The 23,351-nt window shown below is 42.7% G+C and overlaps 2 protein-coding genes across 3 annotated transcripts in view; one reads left to right on the plus strand and one right to left on the minus strand.

Moving 5' to 3' along the window:
* Positions 1-1,010: 1,010 nt before the first annotated feature.
* Positions 1,011-23,351, minus strand: part of BBS12 (Bardet-Biedl syndrome 12) — a 56,996-nt gene continuing 34,655 nt past the window's right edge. The window contains exons 1-3 of one of the 2 annotated variants that reach the window (XM_048943109.1): positions 15,603-18,554; positions 15,310-15,414; positions 1,011-6,277 (exon numbers count right to left, since the gene is read on the minus strand). In XM_048943109.1, the coding sequence (XP_048799066.1) occupies positions 4,120-6,277; positions 15,310-15,414; positions 15,603-15,625 (2,286 nt within the window). In that variant the 5' untranslated portion in view covers positions 15,626-18,554 and the 3' untranslated portion in view covers positions 1,011-4,119. Of the gene's footprint in view, positions 6,278-9,096; positions 9,549-15,309; positions 15,415-15,602; positions 18,555-18,574; positions 18,666-23,351 lie in introns of those variants that run through there. The other variant, XR_007376729.1, reaches the window with a different exon arrangement.
* On the plus strand, positions 8,862-14,032 carry LOC125692513 (uncharacterized). The gene is made up of 5 exons (XM_048943113.1): positions 8,862-9,084; positions 9,701-9,856; positions 11,831-11,959; positions 12,077-12,214; positions 12,440-14,032. Exons 1-5 carry the CDS (start codon positions 8,872-8,874, stop codon positions 12,527-12,529), a joined length of 726 nt encoding a protein of 241 aa, XP_048799070.1. The 5' UTR covers positions 8,862-8,871; the 3' UTR covers positions 12,530-14,032.

A 23,351-nucleotide genomic window follows, 5' to 3' on the forward strand; every position in this document is an offset into this window, starting at 1 on the left:
AGCTTGCACATACAGACACAGATGCTAATAGCTTCTTTCAAAATGGAAACAGCAGCAGAAATAACAAGGCTTTCAGGAACATAATGCAACAAACAGAATCACAGCACTACCATCACTGTGGGTGTTTCCAAATTCTAAAGAAATGGGTATTACTAATGGAATAAACAGACAGAAAGCCAAAACAGAATAGTGTTCTTTCATGCCTCCACCATTTAGGATCAAAACCAGTCTCTAGTTTGTCCATGCCTGAGCTTTTCTTCCTCTCCCTTCTACTGCACAGAAATCACTGCTGCAGACATTGGTTCTTGGAGCAGTGTAATCTGCAAAGACAAAGCCCGTTTGGAGTGCAGACACAATCACACCAGATTAACACACTGCCTGGAAAGAACATGCTCTGCTCCTGCATCTTTGCAATAACTAGTTAGTTAACACAGCAACCCTGGCTTGCTGCCAGGGTTGCTGTGGCAGAAGTCTGAGATTTTTTACATTCTAAATTCGTGTCATACTGCTCTAATTGTACTTGTATGGAACTGAGCTGAAGAGGGCTGCTGGACTCCCTCCATTCAAAGTAGCACAGTGGCAGAACCAGGCATCCAATAGGGACAGGGCTCCAGCAGAGTCATGGCCTGCCTACTTCTTGAGACAATCCCTGCTCTAAAATCTCTTCTGTCTTCCAGTATCCCCAGCACGTCAAATATGAAAGCTTAGCTCTTCCATCACATCATATTCTATACAAAAAAACCTTTGTGTATGGCCGAGGAACATCTGCCAAGGGTAAAGCTGAAACTGGCAGTGGCAGTTGATGGCATAATTCCCCACACTGGGTCAAATCATGCCAGACACGTGCACGGGACCAATTCCATGTTGTAGCAGCAAGGTTTTAGAGATGAGGTGCTGAGGAATCCATACGTGTATCAGATTTCACATTGCAGAAGGAGGATGCCTCGAAGACAGTGCACCTTTATTTTCTATGCAAATCAAAGAGACAATTTTAAATAATCCACTATACAGCATCCAGCAAAATTTTTAAAACTTCCCATTTTGTTGGCCTGTAGAAAAGCAACTGTTAAATAATCAAAATGTTATGTCTGAGAGCTTTTCAGAAAACCTCTGCTTTGCAGAATTCAAATACACCATTAAGTACTTTTAAATAGCCTGATTGGAAAAATGACATCATTGGATTTTCTCAACACTTGGTGCGTCAGCTCGCAGTGCCTTACAGCCTTATAAATAGACACTTGGACCACTTCAGCACAATTCATGTATGAAGTTTTTTCCATAATCCACTTAACTCTATTATTCAAGTGAAGTACAACTGGATCTTTTCTTGGAAACAGGGATTATGCAACACTAAGTACAGGAGGCTCAAGAAAAACAGTAAAGCCAAACATGAGCTGCAAACATCTGCAAAGAAGCAGAGTTTGTCTCTATTTATACATCGGGTTTCCCTTTCTTTTTTCCCCTTACATCCTCTAGCTCCTTTAAAATTTTGATTTCTCATAGAATCATAGAATGGCCTGGGTTGAAAATGACCACAACGATCATCAAGTTTCAACCCCCCTGCTGTGTGCAGGGTCTCCAACCAGCAGACCAGGCTGCCCAGAGCCACATCCAGCCTGGCCTTGAATGCCTCCAGGGATGGGGCATCCACAACCTCCTTGGGTAACGTGTTCCACTGCATCACCATCCTCTGTGTGAAAAACTTCCTCCTAATACCTAACCTAAACCTCCCCTGCCCCAGATTAAAAGCATTCCTTGTCCTATCACTATCCACCCTCATAATCCTCCCTCATATCCACAACTTGTTTAAATGTTCCCTTCAAGTACTGGAAGGCCACAATGAGGTCTCCCCGGAGCCTTCTCTTTCCCAAACTAAACAAGCCCAGTTCCTCAACCTTTCTTCATAGGAGCCCTCTGATCATCCTAGTGGCCCTCCTATAGACCCGTTCCAAGAGTTCCACATCTTTCTTGTGCTGGTTTTCAAACTGCTTTCTCTGATGTCTTGAGATGTGTGACCTAGCACTTACAACGGCCAACTGACTAATAATTAAAACATAACTGCAGTATGATCACAACTTCGAAATAGATCCGTATGGTGCTAAGAACTTTTCCTTCAAACCTGTATATTACTGATGAGATTTTACCAAAACCAGCTGATTTGTGGAGTTAGTAAGAAAAGCAAAATACGCACTTTCAGATGAGTGGTGGCCAAATAACATGAGCATAGCTTTCCACAAACAGAAAAGTTATTTTGTGATATTTACAAAAAGTAACTGCAATTCATACGCTCCCTTAGCCTTCCAAAAGGCCTTCTTCCATTTACATTCAATTAGAAAACATAGATGTTAAATTCAGCAACAAGAGCTCTCAATGCAACATTTGAAAACACACCAACATAACATACAACATAACTTTCATACACAAATGCATCTATAGGCACCTACAACATTTAAGGATGAACTTCATTATCTGTGCCTTTTCTTGCCCTATATACTAAATAAAACAGTCATTCAATTAGCATAAACTACTCTGACAAACAGCTCTGTGAAAGAGCTGCATACAGAATTTGCTAAAAAACATACAGCATAGAAGGCTGCTGCAGGCTGATGGTTGGCACCATGGGAGAAACAGTTTAGGAACTGTCTTTCCTTTCCATAAACTCAAACTCTCTGGAATTTGGCACCATGAAACACATAGGTAGAGAAGAGAGGCCTTCCCAAGCAGAAGGAGTAACTCCATCAGGAATCAGAAGTGCTGGGGCACTGCCAAAGAGCACAGGGATTCCACACAGCTGACGGCTCTTCTCCAAAGCATCTTCTGTGGTGAAGACATATGACAATGAAAGTAAGCCCGGAGGAATCAGGACCCAGAAAACATATTCTTCAGCCCACCCCAATTCTTAGATTTCACCACCACCGGACTGTCTGTCACCAGAACTCAGAATGGGTAAGTGCTTAAGCCAAGTACTGCTAGCCATCAGCATTTTAATGAGGATCAACTCCTGAAGTGAATTCCTAATTCTCTTCAAATGACCATTCCCATTCTCTGTTTTCACCCAACACATCACTGTGTAAAATGCTAGTTTCAGAAAAAATATCCTCTTACAAACACATATTACAAACCTCTTTCTTGCAACGAAGTGCCACTTCTGAATTGTTCTGTTTTCAGTTTTAAGTACTGAGACACACAGTACCATGGCGATGCCTCAACCATTCAGGTAAGATTCACTGCCAGTTTTTAAGAAACAGCTGATATAATTACACTTTTCTTCTCCACAAGGCTATCTGAAAGAACCTAAAGGAAATAATCTAGAAATCCAACTTGCTACTGAAACAAAACTGTGTAGAGTTATATCCACTCTGTAACACAAAAGGGGAGGGTTCGGCCTGAATTTATACAGAAACTTGAGAAATTTCAAAGGGGTATATTTCAAAATAGAAAACATATTGCCCATACAATTATGCAAAAACAGAATCAACCAATACAACCTCTTATTTTAAGACGTAACAGTCATAAGTTATTGCGAGCTTAACTTGGAATGCACAGAAATTAAGAAATTATGAATTACGATTATGAGTTATGATCTTAATTACCTCTTAGGTCTAACGCAGACAAATAAGCCAACAAAATGTAAGAAAGCCCCCTCTTCAGAAGATATTAAGTACTTTACTGTATACAACTGCAAACACCTCATACAAACAGTACGTGTTGGGAAGTTTACACAAGGAATCTAACATTTCTCCAACTTGACTTCACAGTGCTCCTCTTCATAATAAAAAAAAAAGAACTGCACATCTGCTCTGCTAAATGAAGCTAGAAAAGTCAGCTGAACTGGATTAGCCTAGCTATATAGACAATATCATCAGTTAGGAATACATGGCTGGGGTTTAGAGATTAGCCCACACGTGGTTTTTGTCTTATTTAACTCCAGTTTCTAGAAATGGGAAATGAGATCTATCTTGTTACTGTTTCACATGGAGGTTCCTGCTATTATACTCTCAAGCCCTAACCACGTCTAAATGTTTGCTTTTTGAAGAAATGTAGATTGTACCTGGACTTCTTTCACCCGTTGACTCCCAGACTCATTAAAAAAAAAGAAAAAAAGCAAGCTTACAAGTCCTACAAAAACATAAATTCACTTGATGAATGTGAGTTTAATAGCTGACTCCTTCTGGGACCTATGATGATTTCGGCATCCGTTTGAAGCACTAGCAGCACCAAGTCTAGAGCTCTCCGCCATGCCTCCATCTTGGCTGTAACATTATCATAAGCCTTTACACCCTCTTCACTGTCAGTGAAAGGGATAGAACCACCTCTGAACATACCACCTCTTCTGAACTCTTTCAGTACATATGCTGAGGGAGAGCCACAGTAAGCTGCTTTTTGGAGGTGATGATCAATTAAGGTATGTGCTTCAAACTCCAATGCTGCTTTTGCAGTGTTGCACATAACCATGGAAAGATACTGGTTCCAGCCAGTGGCTAGTGCTTGAAGCACAATTGCTTTATATTCTGATGAAGATGCTGCCAGCCTAGGACTATGAAACTCCTTCACAGCATTTTTATCTGCTAGCTTTGAAGACTGCTCTGCAAGCATCTGACTGTGACTAAGACATAAGAACTCAACTGCACCACCACCAGGAAAAACTTTCCCATCCTTTAAAGCATGATGGAGTCGATAGACAAAAGTCCAAAACTGGTCTTCAATGAGCTGCATTTTTGAAGTTACTGTGGTGGTGAGCACGGCTGTCAGCAGGGGAATTCTTTGCACTTTTATCCTGACTGGCACAAGCTGACCCAGTTCCATTGCACGCTCGTCACAGCCCTTCCACAGCTCTACCCAGACCCCGCTCCCCAGGCAAGCAGCATTCAGCTGAGTGAGGTATGTCATGGGCTGGGCACCGGTCACCTCCCCAAAGGCACTCAAAACATTCTGAGTCACAGAACTTATTACCAATATATTGTTTGCGATGCATCTTTCCATTAAGTTTTTACACACAGCTCCTTTGACCAAAACCAAGTTTACTTCCAAGCTTATTAGAATATCTAACGTACTGCTTAGCCATGAGTCTCTTGATCCACCTTCCTGTAGGCTAGGATACTCCAATACGGTCTTCACATTCCGTGGCTTAGTGAAACCTAAGTGACGATACTGTTCGGTTAGGTCACCATCCATTAGCAGAATCCAAAGGGATTTGTTCTGAAAGTATTTGATAATTGTGGCTTGTTCTGGTGACACCAGAGTGATAAAACCTGGGCAAACACAAGAGTAACTTTCAGGCAGACCTGGTAAACAGCATGTTGCAATTTCTGCGATACTGAACTGAGAAGAGCCACTACATTCTGCTCTCTCGTGTTGATATGCAACAATGCCTCGAAGCAGTTTCATGCTAGGCTGATTACCATGACTTAGAGCCATTGCAAGGTGTTCTAAACCATAACATTCACAAGTATATGCTGACTGTCCTGAGAGGTATATCTGAGAATCATGTAGGTGACTTGAAACATGGCTTTTTGCTGCAGTGCTGAAGTATCTGCTGTGAGTTAATACTTTTCGCTTACAGATGGAGGCAGAGACACCACTTCCAGAAATCACAGATGTACTTTTGTCATCCACTGACTTGACAAGGGAAGCTACTGAACCAAAACTGGCCAAAGGCCAAACCAGGCCCTTATTAAAATTACAATCAGCTTCCTGAGGGAAACAAGAATTTCTTGGAACAAGTTCTTCTGATGCAGAAATATCTTTCTGAAAATACAGAGAAATCTGATGATTTAGAGAACTGTCACATGGAATTTGGGAAACTTTACTTTCAGAAGTTCTTGGCCTAACACTGCTAGAACACAGCTCTTTGTTTACATCATGTACTGATATTTGAAGACACTGGACTTTCTCACAGCAAGAGTCCAACCCCTCAGACATCACAGATACTATTGCTGAAACAGGAACATTCTGCTGGAGGCATTCCAGTACAGCATTACTCCACGCACCAACAAGGAACAACAGGGTACTCATCCCAGTTTTAAATTCCTTGTTTTGGGCCTGAATGGTTTCATTAAGAAGCTGTCCAGCAGCACTAGTTAAATCCAAACTTTCCATCAGTCTAACAGCAGAACAAATCAACATGCTTTCGTTGGTGCTTTCATCCACAACAAATTTACAGGATTTCATTGGTCCCAATAATGTTCGTCCAGCCCACGCCAAGGATGAGAGCTGCTGGAGTCCAATATGTCTTCTTGAATTCACAGCCCTGAAAGCCATGGCCAGTGTGCAGCATCTGGGAACAGAACACAAACTTACTGTCCCATCCTCATAGTATTCCAGAGAACACATCACAAAAAATACTAAATTAACAGTTTCATACAATAGAACCATAGAATCACAAGATTGCAAAGGACCTACAAGATCAGCTAGTCCAACCGCCCTCCCATTACCACTGCTACCATAAGCCTCTAAACCATATCTCGTAGCTCCTCAACCAGACACCTCTTGAACACTACTAGGAAGGCAACTCCACCACCTCCCTGGGTTTTGTTTAACACTGAACAGAGCTCTCCAGTGACATATTCCACAAAAATCTTTTATCTTGTGCATTTATTTTGAGACAGCAACTCACAGACTTGCTGAAAAGATGCACTGCTAAAATATCATGGATTTGTGTGTGTGTGTGTGTGTGTGTGAGAGACAGGTAGTAAAAAGCTATTGATTCCAGTGGTTTCTTAAACGTGAAACAGTACAGATCTAACAGAACTTTCAGTTGTGACCTGTTATCTAGAATTAGAACAAAGGTAGGGCTGAATAGACAATTATACACAACACCATTGGCCTGGTACAGATCCATCTTGGTACTATTAGTTATGCCATTGAATTTAACTTTCAAATATGGAAAAACATAATACTTATTTTATTCCAAATTCTATTCATTCCATTTAACATACATTGATACTCCATTTAAGTCTTTCAAGTTTTGGTTGACTACTCAGCTTTAACACACCAAAAATAAATTTTCTCTCCCTTAAAATCCTTTCCACACCGCACTCCTGTGGGAAACCACATGGATTAAGCTAAAGCTTTTCTTTTTTTTTTTTTTAAATGAAAAAGTATATACACCAAAAATTAAGAAGTCATAACTCATACACCTTTTCTGTCCAGATTCAAATAATACTTCATCTCTCTGAAGGTCTCTTCGCAGAACTATTCCAAAATCAAAACCTTTTTTGCTACTACACTCAGTGAAAGTTCACCCACATACTAGCTCAAAAAAAAAAAAAACAAGCGGGAATTTAAAGAGTAGCATTGGCCATCAACATAACCTTTATATGGCAACAACCTTCATGTTCTACTCCACTCCAAATTGCCAATAGAACTTCAATTGCTAGATACTCCCGAAGTATCAAAACAAATACTAACAAAGAAATTACATTGTTTTGTAGTTACCTGCAATCCCTCCTTCTGGCTTTAAAATTGCACTGGAAGTACACTACTGAAAATATCCATCCAAATTCCTTAAAGCCGTTCTCTGGAAATTTTTCTTGGCAGTCTTTTTTCTAGGCATGCTATGCAACCACATCAGTATCTCCAGTAAAAATATTTTTTTAAGCCTTTTTTTTTTTCTTTGCCCTTAAATGAAACCTTAACTTAAAATCACAACTAGACTGTTTTGAAACAATGACCAAATTAAACAACAATCATTAGATCATGGAATCCGATATGAAACATGAAGAAATGAAACAGGCAGAAACTGGAACACAGGAAGTTCCATACTAATAGTGGAACAAAGTTTGTTACTATCAGAGTAATGGAGCACTGGAACAGGCTGCCCAGAGAGGTTGCCCAGCCTCCCTTGGATCCAAATGGACACTTTCCAATCCAAATGGCTGCAGGAAGCATGCTTTAGCAGGGAGATTGGACTTGTTGATCTCTAGAGGTTCCTCCCAACCCATACAGTTCTGTGAGTCCATGAGAATCACAGCAGGTTACAAGATGGATTGCGCAGCTAATGCAGCTATCAAAGCCATGCACTTTGAAATCTCAAGGCAGCCAAAAGGATACACTTAGCTAAAATTCACTCTGAAGTTTTACTTGAAAAATGTGTCTTCCACTTTCAGCTTATACTCATAATAACTAGCTTTGTTCTGGGCACCAGCCTGCTCTCCTGCAGATACATAGAATCATAAACCTGCACTGAATGGACCCAACGACTTGGCTGCAAAAGTAGATGAAAGCAGGACATGCACTTATAGGAAAGTATGCTCGTATTTTGTTGCTTGCACAACCTCTGACACGTGTAATCGAGACAATTTTCCACCTTTTTGTTTTACGTGTTATTTTGGCAAGAAGATGGAGCTAGGAACGAACACGCTCCAGGGATCAACGTAAAGCAGACCCCCGTTTAACTTTTCCCCCCGCCTACCCCTTACCTCTTTGTCCGTCCAGCCCGAGGCGGAAAAGCTGAAATAGAGCTCAGCAGAGGGGAGGAGGGATCCCGCAGAGCCGCTCAACAAACGAGACCAGCGCTGAGGAGAGCCACGGCCGCATACGGGGCCTCCTCTACCTGCACGCCGCGTCCCGCAGCAGGTGGCCGAAAGCAAAGGGCGGACACGCGGCTGGGCTCGGGACCGCTCGTCACGTTCGCACACGGCGTTTTTAGGACTCGCCAGTACAGAACCGGACGGTTACGAGAGCCGGGCCCCACACTCACTGCGTAGCTTCGCACACGTGCTAGAGGCCTGCCCGCCGGAGGAAGGCCCCGGTTCCTCAGCGCTTCGCTACGGCCTCCTTCTCCCCCCACCGCCCGCCCCTCGGGATCCCCGCGGCGGCCCAACGGCGGCGAGACGGGCCGAGCCGCGCGCTCACAGCCACTCCGTTGCCATGACAGCAATCCCGCCGCCGTTGCGCGGCGAGCGCGGCGCACTCGTGGCGTCACGAGCCCACCGAACCTCCATTGGTCCCGACGAAGCAGGCGGGCGGGCCTCCAGCACATCCGGCTCGCCGATTGGTCGGCTCGCTGTCGAGGCGTGCGGCGGTAGGGAGCTCGTCTCGGCGTCCCGTGTGATCCCGGCGCGGTGCGGCCGCAAGCAGATGGTGAGAGCTTTCCCCTTGCCCTACGCCAGGCTGGCTGCGCGCGGCCCGCGCCGCTCCGCCTCAAGGAGCCTGCAGGGTGTGGGGGATGGCCGGGCCCTCACCGCGCTGCCTCCCGGGCCGCAGCGTTCCCACCTGGGGAGCGTGGCGGGCCCGCAGCGTCCAGCCGCTCAGACCTGCGCCGCGGGGACGCGCTGGTTTGCAGTCCGACCAGGGAAGCACCGAACGCCTTTGCCCCAACGGAGCCGATGCTCTCAGGCCTCCCATTTCAGTACTGAACTTGAGGACTGTCTAAATTTGTGCGCCGCTTCCCGTCGCGACCCATATAAGCAGTTCATTTTGAGGCTGTCTCCCGCTTTCTGTAGCATTCTCTTCAACTGGCATTCTTTCTACTTAGAGCTGAACACGGGAAGCTCGGATACTTCCCTCAGAACAAAGTCTTCAGCTCGGTTTCTTCCTGGAATAATCTAGGAAAACGCACATAGAAACCCAGTTGCAGTCGACCAGGTGCAGCAAAGAATGTTTCTCACTTTGCTACACCTTTACTGTTACTTATAATTTAATTTTGTTTTGACTTTTTTTCTGAGTGAGCTCTTTCTCATCCTTCTTCTTTCTGAAGGCGTCCAACTATAGAAAACCTGGCTTCAGTACAGCCCAGCGAAAGAAAAGTGGCTTGAAACCTGAACTTACAGAAGAGCAAAAGCAGGAGATCAGAGAAGCTTTTGATCTGTTTGATACTGATGGATCTGGAAGCATCGATATAAAAGAACTCAAGGTTTTCAAAGTTTTTTTTTTCTTGTTTGGAAGTATCATGGGTCACGAGATTGCAGCTGCTTTTTCTGTTTGCCCAGGCCTAACTTGCTCTGTTTTAAAATACTGGTTTATAAAAAACAGTAATGCTTACTGCTTAATGCTTACTGGTTTATGAATAGCAGTAATGCTTACTGCCATGACTGAACTTGGGGTGTACTACATGGATAACCTGAGAAACCTGTATGTAATAGACAGCTGCCAGACTTCTCTAATGCAAGCATAATTGGTCAGGTAGTTTTGAATGCCTGGGCATGAGAGGAACTTAACAGTTCCTGAACTAACTGTATGCATTTCTGTTTTCATGACTGGCTAAGGCCATTGTTTCTGGGAACTGGAATTCTTTTGTTTTAGGATGAATACCAGAACACAAAACGTTTTCTTCATCCTGGAGATAAACACACAGATCTTGCACTTAATCCGGAAAGATGCTACTATTTTTTCATACATATAATCCACAGATTATCTGTTCTTTTATTTAATAAAGAACAAAACAGAGATGTGAGTTGGACTTCAGTTGGGAATTCGGGCAGTGTCTGTGTGTGCATGCACACGGTGGTACAAGGGGAAATTTACTTTCTGTTATGTTTTCCCTACCAGCACCTCATTTTTTTTTTCCCCAAGCCTGAACATTTTATCTTCTTGACCTTGATTCCTCACATAGAAGCACATTACCTCTGCTTCTGCACACATTACCTAAAAGTACAGGGTTGTCTAAACTGTAGCTTAATAATTCAGGATTTATCTGGTTGTACTTGTCCTTGATTAAGGTGACTGTGTGACTGTGTTATCTGAACACAGTTTATACCTGTGAAAATGTAGTTCTTAAAATGGACTGAACTGGTATAGCACCAACCACCTCATGCTGTGTTTTACTTTTTGAAAATTAATTCCAAAATATGGATACTTTACAATAGAAAGTGGCCCCCTCTGAAAGACAAAGTAGAATATTTTGAGTTATCCCATCACAAGGCATTAGTCAGAAAACACACGTCAGATAAATGTGAAGTTTTTAGTGACTTAACACTTTCCAATAGAAAAATGTTTACCATGAACATTTCTGCCACTGTTTCCAGCATGTCATACAGAAGGAATCAATATTAACTGAACAAATCCTCCTCAGGTTGCATGTTCTTGAAACTTCAGTTTCTAAATGAAATATCCTGTAATCATTTGGCACACCAGGACCAGCAAATTACTAGTCTTTTTTTTTTTTTTTCAGTAGTGAAGTAAATGTTGCAGGCTGGTAGAACAGCAGAGTTTGGTTTAAACAACATTAAGCTTTTGTACAACCCTCTAAACAGCAACACCCACTTTTATAGCAGTACTTTGCTTGTGCTCTGTAAGACTCAAAGTTTGCTTTTCTTTTCCTTAGTCCAGCAGTAATTGAGTGATGATTTACTGAGGCAAAGATTTATGGAGTGTTGTCAGTTGCCCCCACTCCCGAACATGTAACCAAAAGTGCCAAGAGCTGTCCTCCTCGATTTCTTTTATCTGTTCACTTCACTGTATAAGTTAATAACATGTAATTCGGAAGACATCAAAATTAAAAGGCATTCTGCCTGCTATTTCTGATGAATTGAGATTACAACCCTGATTGCACTCTTCCCTTTCCTCCCCAAGTCCTGTTTTGAGAATCCAGTCCTTTTAGGAACCTTGCTGAAAAGTAATGTGTAGATCAGAAACGTAGATGAGACACAAAAAGTTTCTCAGGTTCAAGAATACATCTATGTTCCACATGGACCCAAAGAGACAATACATGAGTCTTACAAACATCAAATCTACTCTATTACTAATATGAAAGATAAAACACACAGGCAAGAGCTATCAGAATGTCTTCCTTAAAGTGACTTGCTATTGCAGTTTGGAAGAGGAAATTCGTGTAGCTGCTGCCTTTAGAATTCTGGTGGCCTCCTAACACAATTGCTTTTTGGCACAGGTTGCGATGCGTGCTTTAGGCTTTGAGCCAAAGAAAGAAGAAATTAAGAAAATGATAGCAGATATTGACAAAGAAGGAAGTGGCACCATTGACTTTGAAGACTTTTTGGCTATGATGACACAAAAAATGGTAGGAGTTCTTAAAAATACGTCTATATAATCTTGGGACAGCATAAAGAATACTATAAAAGGATGTATCATATTAGCAGGTGTTTTGTAAGTAACAAATATTTTACTCTCCTTCTAGAGTGAAAAGGATTCAAAGGAAGAAATTTTGAAAGCTTTCAGATTATTCGATGATGATGGGACAGGAAAGATTTCATTCAAAAACTTGAAAAGGGTTGCCAAGGAGCTGGGAGAAAATTTAACCGATGAAGAGCTTCAGGTAAATTTAATTTGCCAGAGCTTTCCCAGCCCCTGGAGTTCCTAAGGACAGGGTGGGAAATTCATGCAATACACAAAGAACTGAGAGGTTAGAGATGTGCAGAATAATAAAATACATGGTTCTGTTTTCTTATTAAGTACTTCTGTTTTGTTGTTTTTTAATGAATAGAAGGTCTTAAGGTTAGATTCAAGCCCAGTGCCTGATCAGATATACCCTGTTTTGTAGGAAATGATTGATGAAGCTGATCGAGATGGAGATGGAGAAGTAAGTGAGCAAGAATTTTTGAGAATCATGAAGAAAACTAGCTTATATTAAGATTTGTTGCCTTACAGCTGTTCCAAAAGATGACAGGGAAAAGACTTAAAAATGGGTTTGTGTCTCCTGCCTATTATTATGCTATGTAATGAAAGTCTGAAAAGACAGATTTTCATCCCATTCTTCTCTTTCACCAAAGTTAGTTGCTGGGAGGGGGCTCTGGTACCCAACAAACTGTTCAAGTGAGATACTGCAGAAATAAAAAAAAATATTGCAGAAATGAAAAGGAAGGATGAGTGAGCTGGCAAGGCAGGGTCCCTTTCCCCTCAGGCTCCCAGATGAAGATTTCACTAATTGCCATTTTGGATAAAGAATGCTGTGTCTTACGTAGATAATTAAAACAACCTGAAAACATTTCACTTGGGTTGCAAAGATTACTGCTGTTTCTTGGAGAAGCCAAGTCTCACCTTCCCAGTGCTACATGATAAAGAGATCATCTCATAGCACCTTAAAGAACCACATTACAATATTTTTATTCCTTTTAAGGCTTTTAGGTTCTTTTTGTGTCCTTTTGTTTATTTCCATGAAAGTCTCAGAAATCAACTGCATATTTATATTTATTTCTGAATTAAACACTGTATTCTCCTAGCAAGTTCATTTTGCACCTAGTGGGAAACAAACATATATAACTAGTTTTTGGTTCTTCATTCCAAGCAGAATGCCATCAGTAAACAATCTTTTCTTTAACTATTTAGTGATCTGAAAACTGGCTTATTTGAGTCTTACCTGCTTGGATTTTCAAAGTTTATAGCATGACCAGTCAACATCTTGTGCCATTGCTCTTACTCCAGAGACTTTGCAGAATTGTTACTATGCCAGGATTTTAAGTACTTAAGGAAAGCACAGTTCGAGGGCACAGTAGAGGAAGTTCTCTCTAGCTATTTAGAGTCAAGTAGCAGAGAGGAGTTGCATCTGAAGTGAAAAAATAGCTCACTTTGGACACCTGTGGATGTATTTAGATCCATGCAATCCAAATTCATTTCAGGTATCGCACCCTTTTTTATTCTTATTAAGTACTTCCAGTTTTTAAATATTTCTTGTATATAATATCAATCCAGAACTGGAGAGCCACACTTCCATCCTATTGTGACACAGCAGCAACGCACAGCCTGAAATCTGATTATTTGTTTAGGCAAGGTGGATTTATCCTTGTGTCATTCAGCATTCAGCCTGGGGAAACTGTACACCCTAATCCACATCTCTGTTTGGCTCCTTGTTACAGCTGCCTCAGTTCTGATGAGCTGTAAGGGCCCACCATGGGGAGAGTTACTTTCAGTAGTGGAAAGGGGAAGTGTTTATTGACACTTCTCCTTAGCATGCAAATGTGGAGCTGGCATGTAGTCCTCTGAGTTTCATACTCTGAACTGCTCTCTGAATAGACCCTCTCTAACCTACACAGTAGGCTTAAACCTGCTCACAGCCCTAATAACCTCAGAGATCTGTGAAGTCCACTATTCAGACGTTCAGTGGCAGTAGATGTAAGCTAGAGTACTGTAAGCTTTTTAAAATGTGTATTAACTTTGTAGAGTGTGAAATAAAACTGTTTTGTGAGTTAACGACTGTGTAACTGTTTGTGTGTTTAATAACTTACACTGACAAAACTACATTTTCAAAAAGAATTTTGAAGTGTTAAGCAGTTCACCAAGTATGCGTTTCCTTTATCTTTTCTTTTAGAGGGAGAAATTCCTAGTTGCAATAGTCTTTCCTTCTTCTGCTGTGCTGATTAAAAGTTTCTAGTACTAACCACTTCTAATCAGAAAGGGAAATTTCAAGTTCTAGTTGATGCTGGGGAATCCCAGAGGTGATTGGAGTGACTGTACTTTTAATACTGTCACAGGAAGAGATTGATGACTGCTGTTTACCTATGATGCATGTCACATCTCTCTTCCTGTTCTAATCCTGTTACTTGACTTCGGAAGGTAGGAAAAAGATACACAGTCATACATACTGCTGAGGAAATTTCATTTCTGGCTTGCACATTAATTTCTTAAGTCTGGAATGTTGGACCGTGCCTGAATTAGCACAGAACTTACAATGTTAACGTAACAGAACAAGTGTCTCATGCTGCTTTAGTCTGCGTTATAGTGAGAGATATCTTGCCTTCTCTTCAGCCACAGACACCACGTATGATGACTATCAGCAACTTTGGCAGCAGCCCACAGAAGTGCTGTGGTTCTGTGCAAATTGTTTTCATAGAATCATTGTCACTGTGAGTCCTTCCACACCTTAAAGAATTTCTTGTTTACATTTGTATAGCTGATGGTGGAAAAGGAGCCTGACTGAAGCCAGTGCTGAGCTCAGAGTTAAGTTTCTGTGGGGAACCAGTGCTGAGCTGCACAATTATGCTTCTACTGGGCTGGCAACATTCTGCTCAGTGAATTGTGAAAATACTCTGCAGATGTTTTTCCCAGACTCTGCCCTAGTGGCTTATCCTAAATAAAAGTTGCACTAGAGAAGACAGATTACTTGCACCCCCTCCCACTCTTCACTCTATACTCAAAAATACACTAAGTTAAGAAGTTAGAGCCCTTCTCAGAGACCTGGATTCAATACTTTAGCACTAAAACTTTGAAATGGAGGCAAAACAGTGTTTCAGGTTTCCTTGCGGAAAGGGACTCATCTCTAAAAGCACCTGAATCCAAGAGAAATCACCAGTATGTGCACACAGAGACCAGCACCTGATGCTGAGCAGATAGCTTCATTCCTGAGCCAGAAGCAGATGGCTGTGAGCTCCATGCATCCCTTTACCTCTTCGTGCTGAGAGGGGGGCAGGTTCTTACCTGGCCATTGCAATTCCACTTGGACAGCTGTAGTTCAGATGTATTTCCAGCTGGAACCCTCCTCCTCGACACGAGCAAAGCTGGACTTTGAGTTTCAGTTGGAAACTGGACAAAATGGAAAGTGGAACTGTTATTTGTGTTTGGCAAGCACCTAAATATCAGAGTGTTGATAGGGGATAATAGTTGCTTGGGAAATAATGTTGCAAATTACATCCAGTGAAAAATGCTTTTATATGAAAATGCACTGGGATTTTAATAGATGCCAAGTAGTTCAAAAGAAAAAAAAATGTTACTTAGAAGTTAAATTCCAAAACATGCCAACTGGATGGCAATTTTAGATTAATCCTTCCTGCTATCTTCCCCATGCAACTTGAAGTTGTTATCTCTCAGTCACACAGTCCTGCACAGTAAAGGGAAAGTTAGCTTTAGAGAAGCAGAAGTGAAAAAAAAAGTTCCTAAGATGCTCCAAAACACAAGTTCTCTTTCCAAGCTTAGTTACATATGCTAACAGAAACCAGCCACAGCTGCCTGATGCATTTATAGCACTCAGGCACAGAGAGTGAATAACGAGTTCAGGGTGTTCCTCAGGCACTGGAGGCACACCTGGCTGAGTGGCTCCAGCAAAAAGAAGACAACAATCACCCCTTTTCTACAGCTCAGAGTGACTGTGAAGGGCCACACTGAGCAGGCATGGAGTTCTGATTTCAGTGGGCATTCCACACACTGCTCAACTACAGGATGTGCACTCCTCCATCTCTACAGGAAGATGTGTAAGTCTTTCCAGTTCTCTCTACGGTAGTAAAGAACTGATAGATCTCAGAGTCTGGCAGTCTCGCTAGAGGGCATCCACTTACTAATGTGCAGGTGATGCTAATTTCTCTTCTCTGTGGCTTTTAACGATGATCAAAAGTAGGCTAACAAATACCAGCCTGCTGGAGCTTGAAATACGCAGTTGGATACCAATTTTTTTGCTTCTTTCTTTGTTAAAGAACGCAGCACTTTTCAGGGAACTCCAGCACAAAATATTCTAATTAGCTGCTTGTTCAAAGCTAAGCCCCCAAACCACACTTTCTCAAACTCCCACTCTGTATCAGTAAGCTCTAGGCATGCTCTCAGAGCAGAGAGCTGAGTTTGCCCTTCACACAGTCCTCCTGAGCTCTCCAACCACTATTCTGCAGGGTTATTTTCTCTCTTTAGAAATACTGCTACCAAGTGGAACCACTTTAAGCAGAAAGACAGAGCCAGACCCATTGTGGAATGCTGGTAGCCCTCTCTTGGAATGTTGGAAAGCTGGAATCTCAGTCTTGCTTTGGGACAAGAGGAAGAAGGATTTGAGAATTAGACCTTTGCCCCCAGGTAAGTGTGTTGACCTTATGGAGACAGTTTACACTAGGATGGCTGTCTTATTCCAACAGCCTCTGGTGTTGGAGAGCGATCCAAGAAATAAATGTTAGGAAACTGCCTGGCCAAAGCTCACAAGCAGGGTAGATAGACAGCTGCCTAACAGGTTAATGATGGCTCAGAATGTCAAAGGTTTTACAGCTTGTATATATCTACTGCTGGAAAAAGATAGGGCCTATGAGGAAAAGATGTAGAGTTACATTTCTTTCAAGACAAAGGACCCGGGAAGTCTGACACTCTAGAACCTGATCTGTATGCGACCAATTGCTCAAGAAGTACAGAGAAAGAGTCTTGAAGCCATCAGCCAAGCCTCCCTGCTGCATCAGGAGCCCAGCAGAGCTAGAACACACAGGAAATGTGCTCCCATTCAGTGCAGCAGAACATGCAAGTTGCAGAGACTGTGGTACCTACCTTTAAAAGACTCAGCCCTTTTTTGACCTTTTTTAGGGGCTCACTCTCATGGAGACAGAAACCTAAAACTGTAGCTCTTAGCTTCTTTGGAAGCCCGGCTGCCACCAACTACAAACTTGAAAAATGTGTCACTTTTTGTCAGTCAGATTTTACATTGTGAAAAAGAACAAAACAAAACTGTCAAGCCTGAGTTGGAAATATGAAAGATTCTGGGCACAACTGTAACAGTTTTGCATGCATTTATTCTCCCAATGTTTGATGTGTGTGCATGGAAGTGCATCCTGTATGCACACATGCAAATCTCACAGTCTGCTACTACTTGAAGATCACAAGTACAAATGTGAACATGAACTGAGAAGTATCATTTGGAAAGAGGGCGGATTTGCTGTAATATTTTAGTCCCACATAGGATAAGGTGTGTTGGCTGTGAAGAAGTGTAACCCTTACTTCTCTGGAACAAAAACCCAACAGGTTAAGCCCAAATACAAAGTCAAGGCAATACTGGGATGGATACTGCCACTCCAATGCCACAGTTCAAGGCCATGAGGCAAGGCTGTGCTGCAGAGCATTACACACACACTTCATCAAGAAAAAGGTGACCATAAACACTGTAAGTCTGATTTATGAATACATCTCAATAGGAACAAGCCATATCTACATGAGCTTCTAAAGATGTCCTACCAGATTATCTCAATTTAAGGAAACACACATTTTTAAAAGCTATTTTAAAATAAAAACGAAGCTGATGTGTCCTCTTTAAATAGCTTAATGCAAGATCATCCAAAGGTGAAATACACAGAAACACAGTTTCCAAACCTTTTGAATATTTTATGCAAGTCAGTTCATGTGATGTAGTCAATTATGTGTGGTCAAAGGTGATAATGATTGCAGAGTGGCTCAATTTTGAAAGTGAGGTTAACAAAATAATAGGAGACTGAGGTACAGATAAGGTCCAAAAAAACAGGGCACACAGAGCCACGCTATCTATGAAACCCAACATCTAGGTATGTGTTATTTGTTGTTGCAGATTCCTGACAAGGTCCCTTCTGTAAGTTTGAGCAGGAAGGACTCATAGTGCCATCTTCACTTATTCAGTGTCACTTATTTCCAAAGCTGTCAATTACTCACTGCTTGATAGCTAATTATTTACAAAGAGAAACAGAAACCAGCTTTGCATTCAACCCTTCCAAATAAACTTAGCTAAGAAAGATTTTTCAGTAACTTTCAATTCTGATAGTATAAGTTTCTACTTGTGGTCCTAAAGGTACATTCTACAGAAACAAAAGATCTTTTTTTTCCCCAAGGTGGAAAAAATCCATCACACACCAGTGGGGGTACAGTCTGCCTAAAGCAGACTGTAAATAACATTGCAATTGCAAAATAAGTGCAATTATTTTCTGTAAGCAGAAAAATTCTGTAGTTGAGAATAGAATTTAGTAAGCACATCCCTTACCAGGCAACTTTTCAGCTTTCTCCTTCATATTATGGTCCAATAAAGCATTTAACAAAATGGCTGACTGTCCGAAGTATTACTCATGTTCATCCTGCAAAACAAATACATGTTCTCTGTTGAGTCCAGGTAAAACAAGTCACCACACACTTGGGGTCCTTGTGCAGAAAGCCATTTATGGTATTAAAAAACAGCAACATCCAAATCCAAGAGAAAATCAGTCGAAAATACTATCAAAATTGCTAGAACCGTTCCCAGAAATGAAATGACTTTCAGAAGAGTGGGAAGAAGCATGTATTCTTTTTCTTCCTATACCAAAACAAGATGTAATAATGGTATTAGAAGGAATATCATTTATTAAGTGGGGGTTTTTGTGCGAACATTCAGAATCCTCCTCGCTATCAAATGTCATGCAATACTATGATTAAGTCAAGATCTATCCCTTCAATCCCGACCACCTCCGCTACAGGCTGAGCATCATCTGTTCCCATTGCCTTCAGGAGGACTGAGCGGCGCTTAGCACTTCTGCAAAACCAGGCCCTAGGCAATGAAGGCTTTTGGTATGGGCTTCCTATTTCCTGCAGTGGATTTGTGTAGGTGGCTTTGTTACCAGAAATCCATACTCCTACACAGCAACTTCTGACTGTGTTTCTGCAGAAATGACTATAATGAAAGGAATGAAATATTTTTAAAATAATAATCATGTCTCTGTTTCTCCAAACCAATTAGGGTATATCTCCTGCTGGTGAGATTAATTTATTCACCTCCTGGGTCACAAAATTAAGTGTAGAGTAGAAAACAACAGGATTAAGACTTGCAAAGGCACCGAGGCTTCGACTGCCACATGCATGAGGAGGCAAAAGCCCGTCTGGACTGCCTCATCTCCATGGCCAGCAGCTGAGTCACTGCCCAGCCTGCAGAGCATCTCACTGCTGCACTCTGCAGCCAGGAAAATCCCACATCCTCCCAGTGGGTGTAGGAAATGCAACCACAGCCTCTGGACGTGCCAACACCAAAAACAAAGGGTGACTGTGGAGCAGGCAGCTCTGTGGACTGGAGGCCAGCATCCCATCACCTTGATGATGGGAGCCCAGCTCCTGCAGCACAAGGGCATGGGTGCAGGAGCTGCCCACTGGTTTCCCAGCCTCAATGCTGGCAAGGTATGTGACCAGCACTCAGTCCCCCACCAGGATCTGCTGTGGCCCTTGGGAAACCACCTCTCCTGTCCCGTCCCGTCCCGTCCCGTCCCATCCCATCCCATCCCGTCCCATCCCATCCCATCCCATCCCCATTCTTGCCTGGAGAAGGTGTGGATACCTCAGCCCCGGAGGCACTGAAGGCCAGGTTGGATGGGACTTTGAGCAACATGACCTAGTGCCTGGCAACTCTGCCCCAGCAGGGAGTTGAAATTGGGTGGGCTTTAAGGTCCCTTCCAACCAATGGTGTTCTATGATCCAGTTTCTCTGCTCTTTAGTAAGGGGCAGGTTGCAGCCACCCCTTGCTTGTGTCCCCTGCAGCCCCACCAGCCCCATGTGGAGCTTTCAACTTCACATGCAGAGACTTACTGCAACCAAGCCTTGCCGCACTGGGGCAGCCAACGCAGCCTGGTCAACTCCAGTGGAGGTCACCAGAACACTCCTCCTGCCTGCCACTCATCCCTGCTGAGGTGGGCACAATGAGCCAAGCAGATTTTCATCTATGGGTTTGCCAGTACTGTCTGAACACTGCCAAATGCTGCTTCAGACAAGGGCTCCACAAGCCCACTTCTAGAAAAGCAGCTGGAGATGCTGCTCACAGATCTGTATTCCTTCTGTGAGTTCCCCACAGCACTTCCCGAGCTCGCACTGAGGGTGCTTTTACTCAAAGCAGACCGCAAGCATCCTGGGTCAGACAGAGCTTGCTCCTCCAGCCTAGGGCTAACTTTAGCTTTCGGGAAGGAAAACACACAGGCAGGCTGACAGGGGTTTGCCTGGCTGTCTGGGCAAGTGCTCCAGACAACAGCTCCTTTGAGAAGCTGCTCCTGTGCAGCTGACAAGAAGAGACCTGCCATCCCTGAATGCATGCTCACACATGCAGGTGGCAGCAGAGCGGGCACCAGAGGCTGCCTCAGGGACATACCCAAACAACCTCTGTCAGTCCTCTGCAGTATGAGCCTTCCACAAAGCCTCCAATGGCTTGAGAGCTGCTTAGAACCAGCACCAGCTCCCAGCCATCCCCACCATACAAACACAACTCCTGGCCAGCACCACACCTCCTCAGCAGCCTCCCATCCCTCAGAGTGCTGCCCTGTGTCTCCAGCACTGCCTCTCTGCTCTGTTTAACTACTTGTGCTTTCCCTAGGAAGGTTAAGAAGCAAGCGCTGTGCAGTAAACAAAGAAGAGAAGAGCTTTTCTGGCATCCATGCTCTGTCATATTTGTTCCGTGCTCATACTGCATGAAACGGGAAAGCAGAGACAGGGGAAAATAGTTACACCTTGAAGGGAAAAAATAGACCAGCCTTTCGTAGCCACGTCTCAGCACACATCCACTGCACGCAGCACATGCTGCCTGGTTTTCCATCAGGTGAGCTAAAAGGTGCGTGCAGATTTTTGGAATTAATTCCTTTCTACAAGCTGGAGTTAGAAAGAACTGATATAAATGAGTAGGATGTGAGATGCTGCCTCATTGTCCTCAAGTTCAAAAGTTTATGATGGCTTTTGAACGCTACTTGAAAATGTAAAGATGGCAGACGATTTCCCTTTAAACTACAAAATAATCCATTTTTAAAAACAAAGCACTGGCTGAAACTGAATCTATGCATTTAATGGAAAATGGAGTCTAGGACAGTATCTTCTGTGGCATAGTTGCCACCCTGAAACTTCTGTAGTTCAGAAGGTAGCATAAGTATTTGACAAAAATGAAATTGACTCTTACTTCAGCAATTTCCACTGAGAAATTGGCTTGTCCAAGGCACTATTGCTTTTTAAAAAATTACATCAACTTCAGTAGATTTTACTTGATAATGCTCACTGAGTTCCTAGTAATTACCATTATTTATTATTTGCATATGAAATTTTAGGGACTATCCAAGCAGAACAGTAACAGCCCCATGCCCTAGAAGGCCTTCAGCCACAGGTGAAGACAATTGAAAATGAACAGTACAGCAAAGAATACATAAGGCATTACTGGTCTGACATCCAAGGAACATGAACATCCTTCTGATGTTCATTTCCTAGAACAGGGACATTTCCCAAAGGCATAAGAAAATTGAAATTGGAATGCTTTGGAAGTATTAAAAAAAATGTACTCCTAAATATGCAGTAGGAAAGCAGTAGGTCCTTGGAGAGTGGATCAGGATGAAGCAGAAGGGAACATACTGACAGTGAACAGGACGGCCAGCGAGGCTGAGCTCATCATAGCCAGCCTGTGCAAACAGTCTTGCATTTAACATGACAGAGCAGAGGGATTCCACAGAAATTATTTGAGCCGTGGGAAGACTTAGAAAATTAGCACAAAATGACTATGTGAAAGCCAGAAAGAATCCTGCAACAGAAGATAGACAAGAGGAAAGGCTTAGTTCTGTGAATAAAACCTATACATGATTGAATAAACACATCCGGATTTAAACACCATTTGTATACAGAGCAGTCCCTGTCAAAGATGAAGCCCAAGTTGCAAGTCTGATGGAGAAACAAAAGAAACATGATGCTGAGGGTTTAATACTCAGTGATCCAGTACAGCCAGAGCTCACATTTCTGCAGGTGACTAATCCATGTTGTGGATCAGCAGTGCTGCAAATGAGGAGGCACTGGAGAAATCCCTGAGCACCACCAGCAGATTCAGGCATAGGTGCTACAAATGAAGCTGCACAACCCCCTAGGCTTGCAGGTCCTTTTGGGCAGGACTGCTCCTAAATCACCAGCCTGCTGATTAGTCACTGCCATGTCAAACCATTTGGGTGTTTTTACCTGGGGCTGCTCAGAAGTTAGGGTTCCAGGATCATGTCACCACATTATTTGCCCATCTTAGTCCAGGCTCCTACATGTGAATCATTGACAAACCAATACTGCCATCAGAAAAAAACATTCATCACAGTTTTCCCCATCTGAGACCTCTTGCCAGGGAAGGAATCGCCAACAGCTCCTTTCAGTTGGTCAGTCTTTGTGTTTACAATGACTGGTGTGCTTGGCTATGCTGCACACAGCCATTCCGTACTCTTTAGCTGAATGACAAGACTAAAATGCTGAATGGGAGCAAACAAACAATACATCCTCCACATCTCAGAGATCTGATAAGTTAACGGCAAACACACATGAGCAAAAAGCACAGGGAAACAGTCCTCTGGTTTTCTGAAACTAACAGAAGATTTCAGGAATTGGCTTTGGATCTGGCAAGCTGAGGAGTTGTTTTCAGTACTCTTCATTTATTTCTTGAGCTTCTTCAAGGGCATATTTCCTGCTTTATTCATTTATAAGAAGCTGACAACCCATACACAATAACCCACTAACAACTTCAGCATCATACATTAAACAAAAGAAACACAGAGTGCACTGTTGGTCAGTAGTAGCATTTAAGACTGAGCAAAAAACTACAACTCTCATCATTTGGCTTAGGCTCTCAATGCACATTTGTGCAGTAAATTTATTCCAGTTGTCAGGCTTTCCATTTGACCTTTTAAACAGTGGCATGCAGCACCAGTCCTTTTGCAGCCCCACATCTCTGTCGTCAGTGACTCAGCAGCTCATCGGATACCCCGCAAAGTCTGCAGGCACACAGGATTATGTGGTTTTCAGTGACAATT

The sequence above is a fragment of the Lagopus muta genome, chromosome 4 (genome assembly GCF_023343835.1).
Source record: "Lagopus muta isolate bLagMut1 chromosome 4, bLagMut1 primary, whole genome shotgun sequence".
NCBI lineage: Eukaryota > Metazoa > Chordata > Aves > Galliformes > Phasianidae > Lagopus > Lagopus muta.

What these genes read in the sequence shown, in the direction of transcription:
- LOC125692513 (XM_048943113.1), top strand. Translation starts at nt 8,872, where the DNA reads ATGACAGCAATCCCGCCGCCGTTGCGCGGCGAGCGCGGCGCACTCGTG. An exon ending in GGTGCGGCCGCAAGCAGATG is followed by an intron (nt 9,085 to 9,700) that starts GTGAGAGCTTTC and finishes TTCTTTCTGAAG; the next exon opens with GCGTCCAACTATAGAAAACC. An exon ending in CTATGATGACACAAAAAATG is followed by an intron (nt 11,960 to 12,076) that starts GTAGGAGTTCTT and finishes CTCTCCTTCTAG; the next exon opens with AGTGAAAAGGATTCAAAGGA.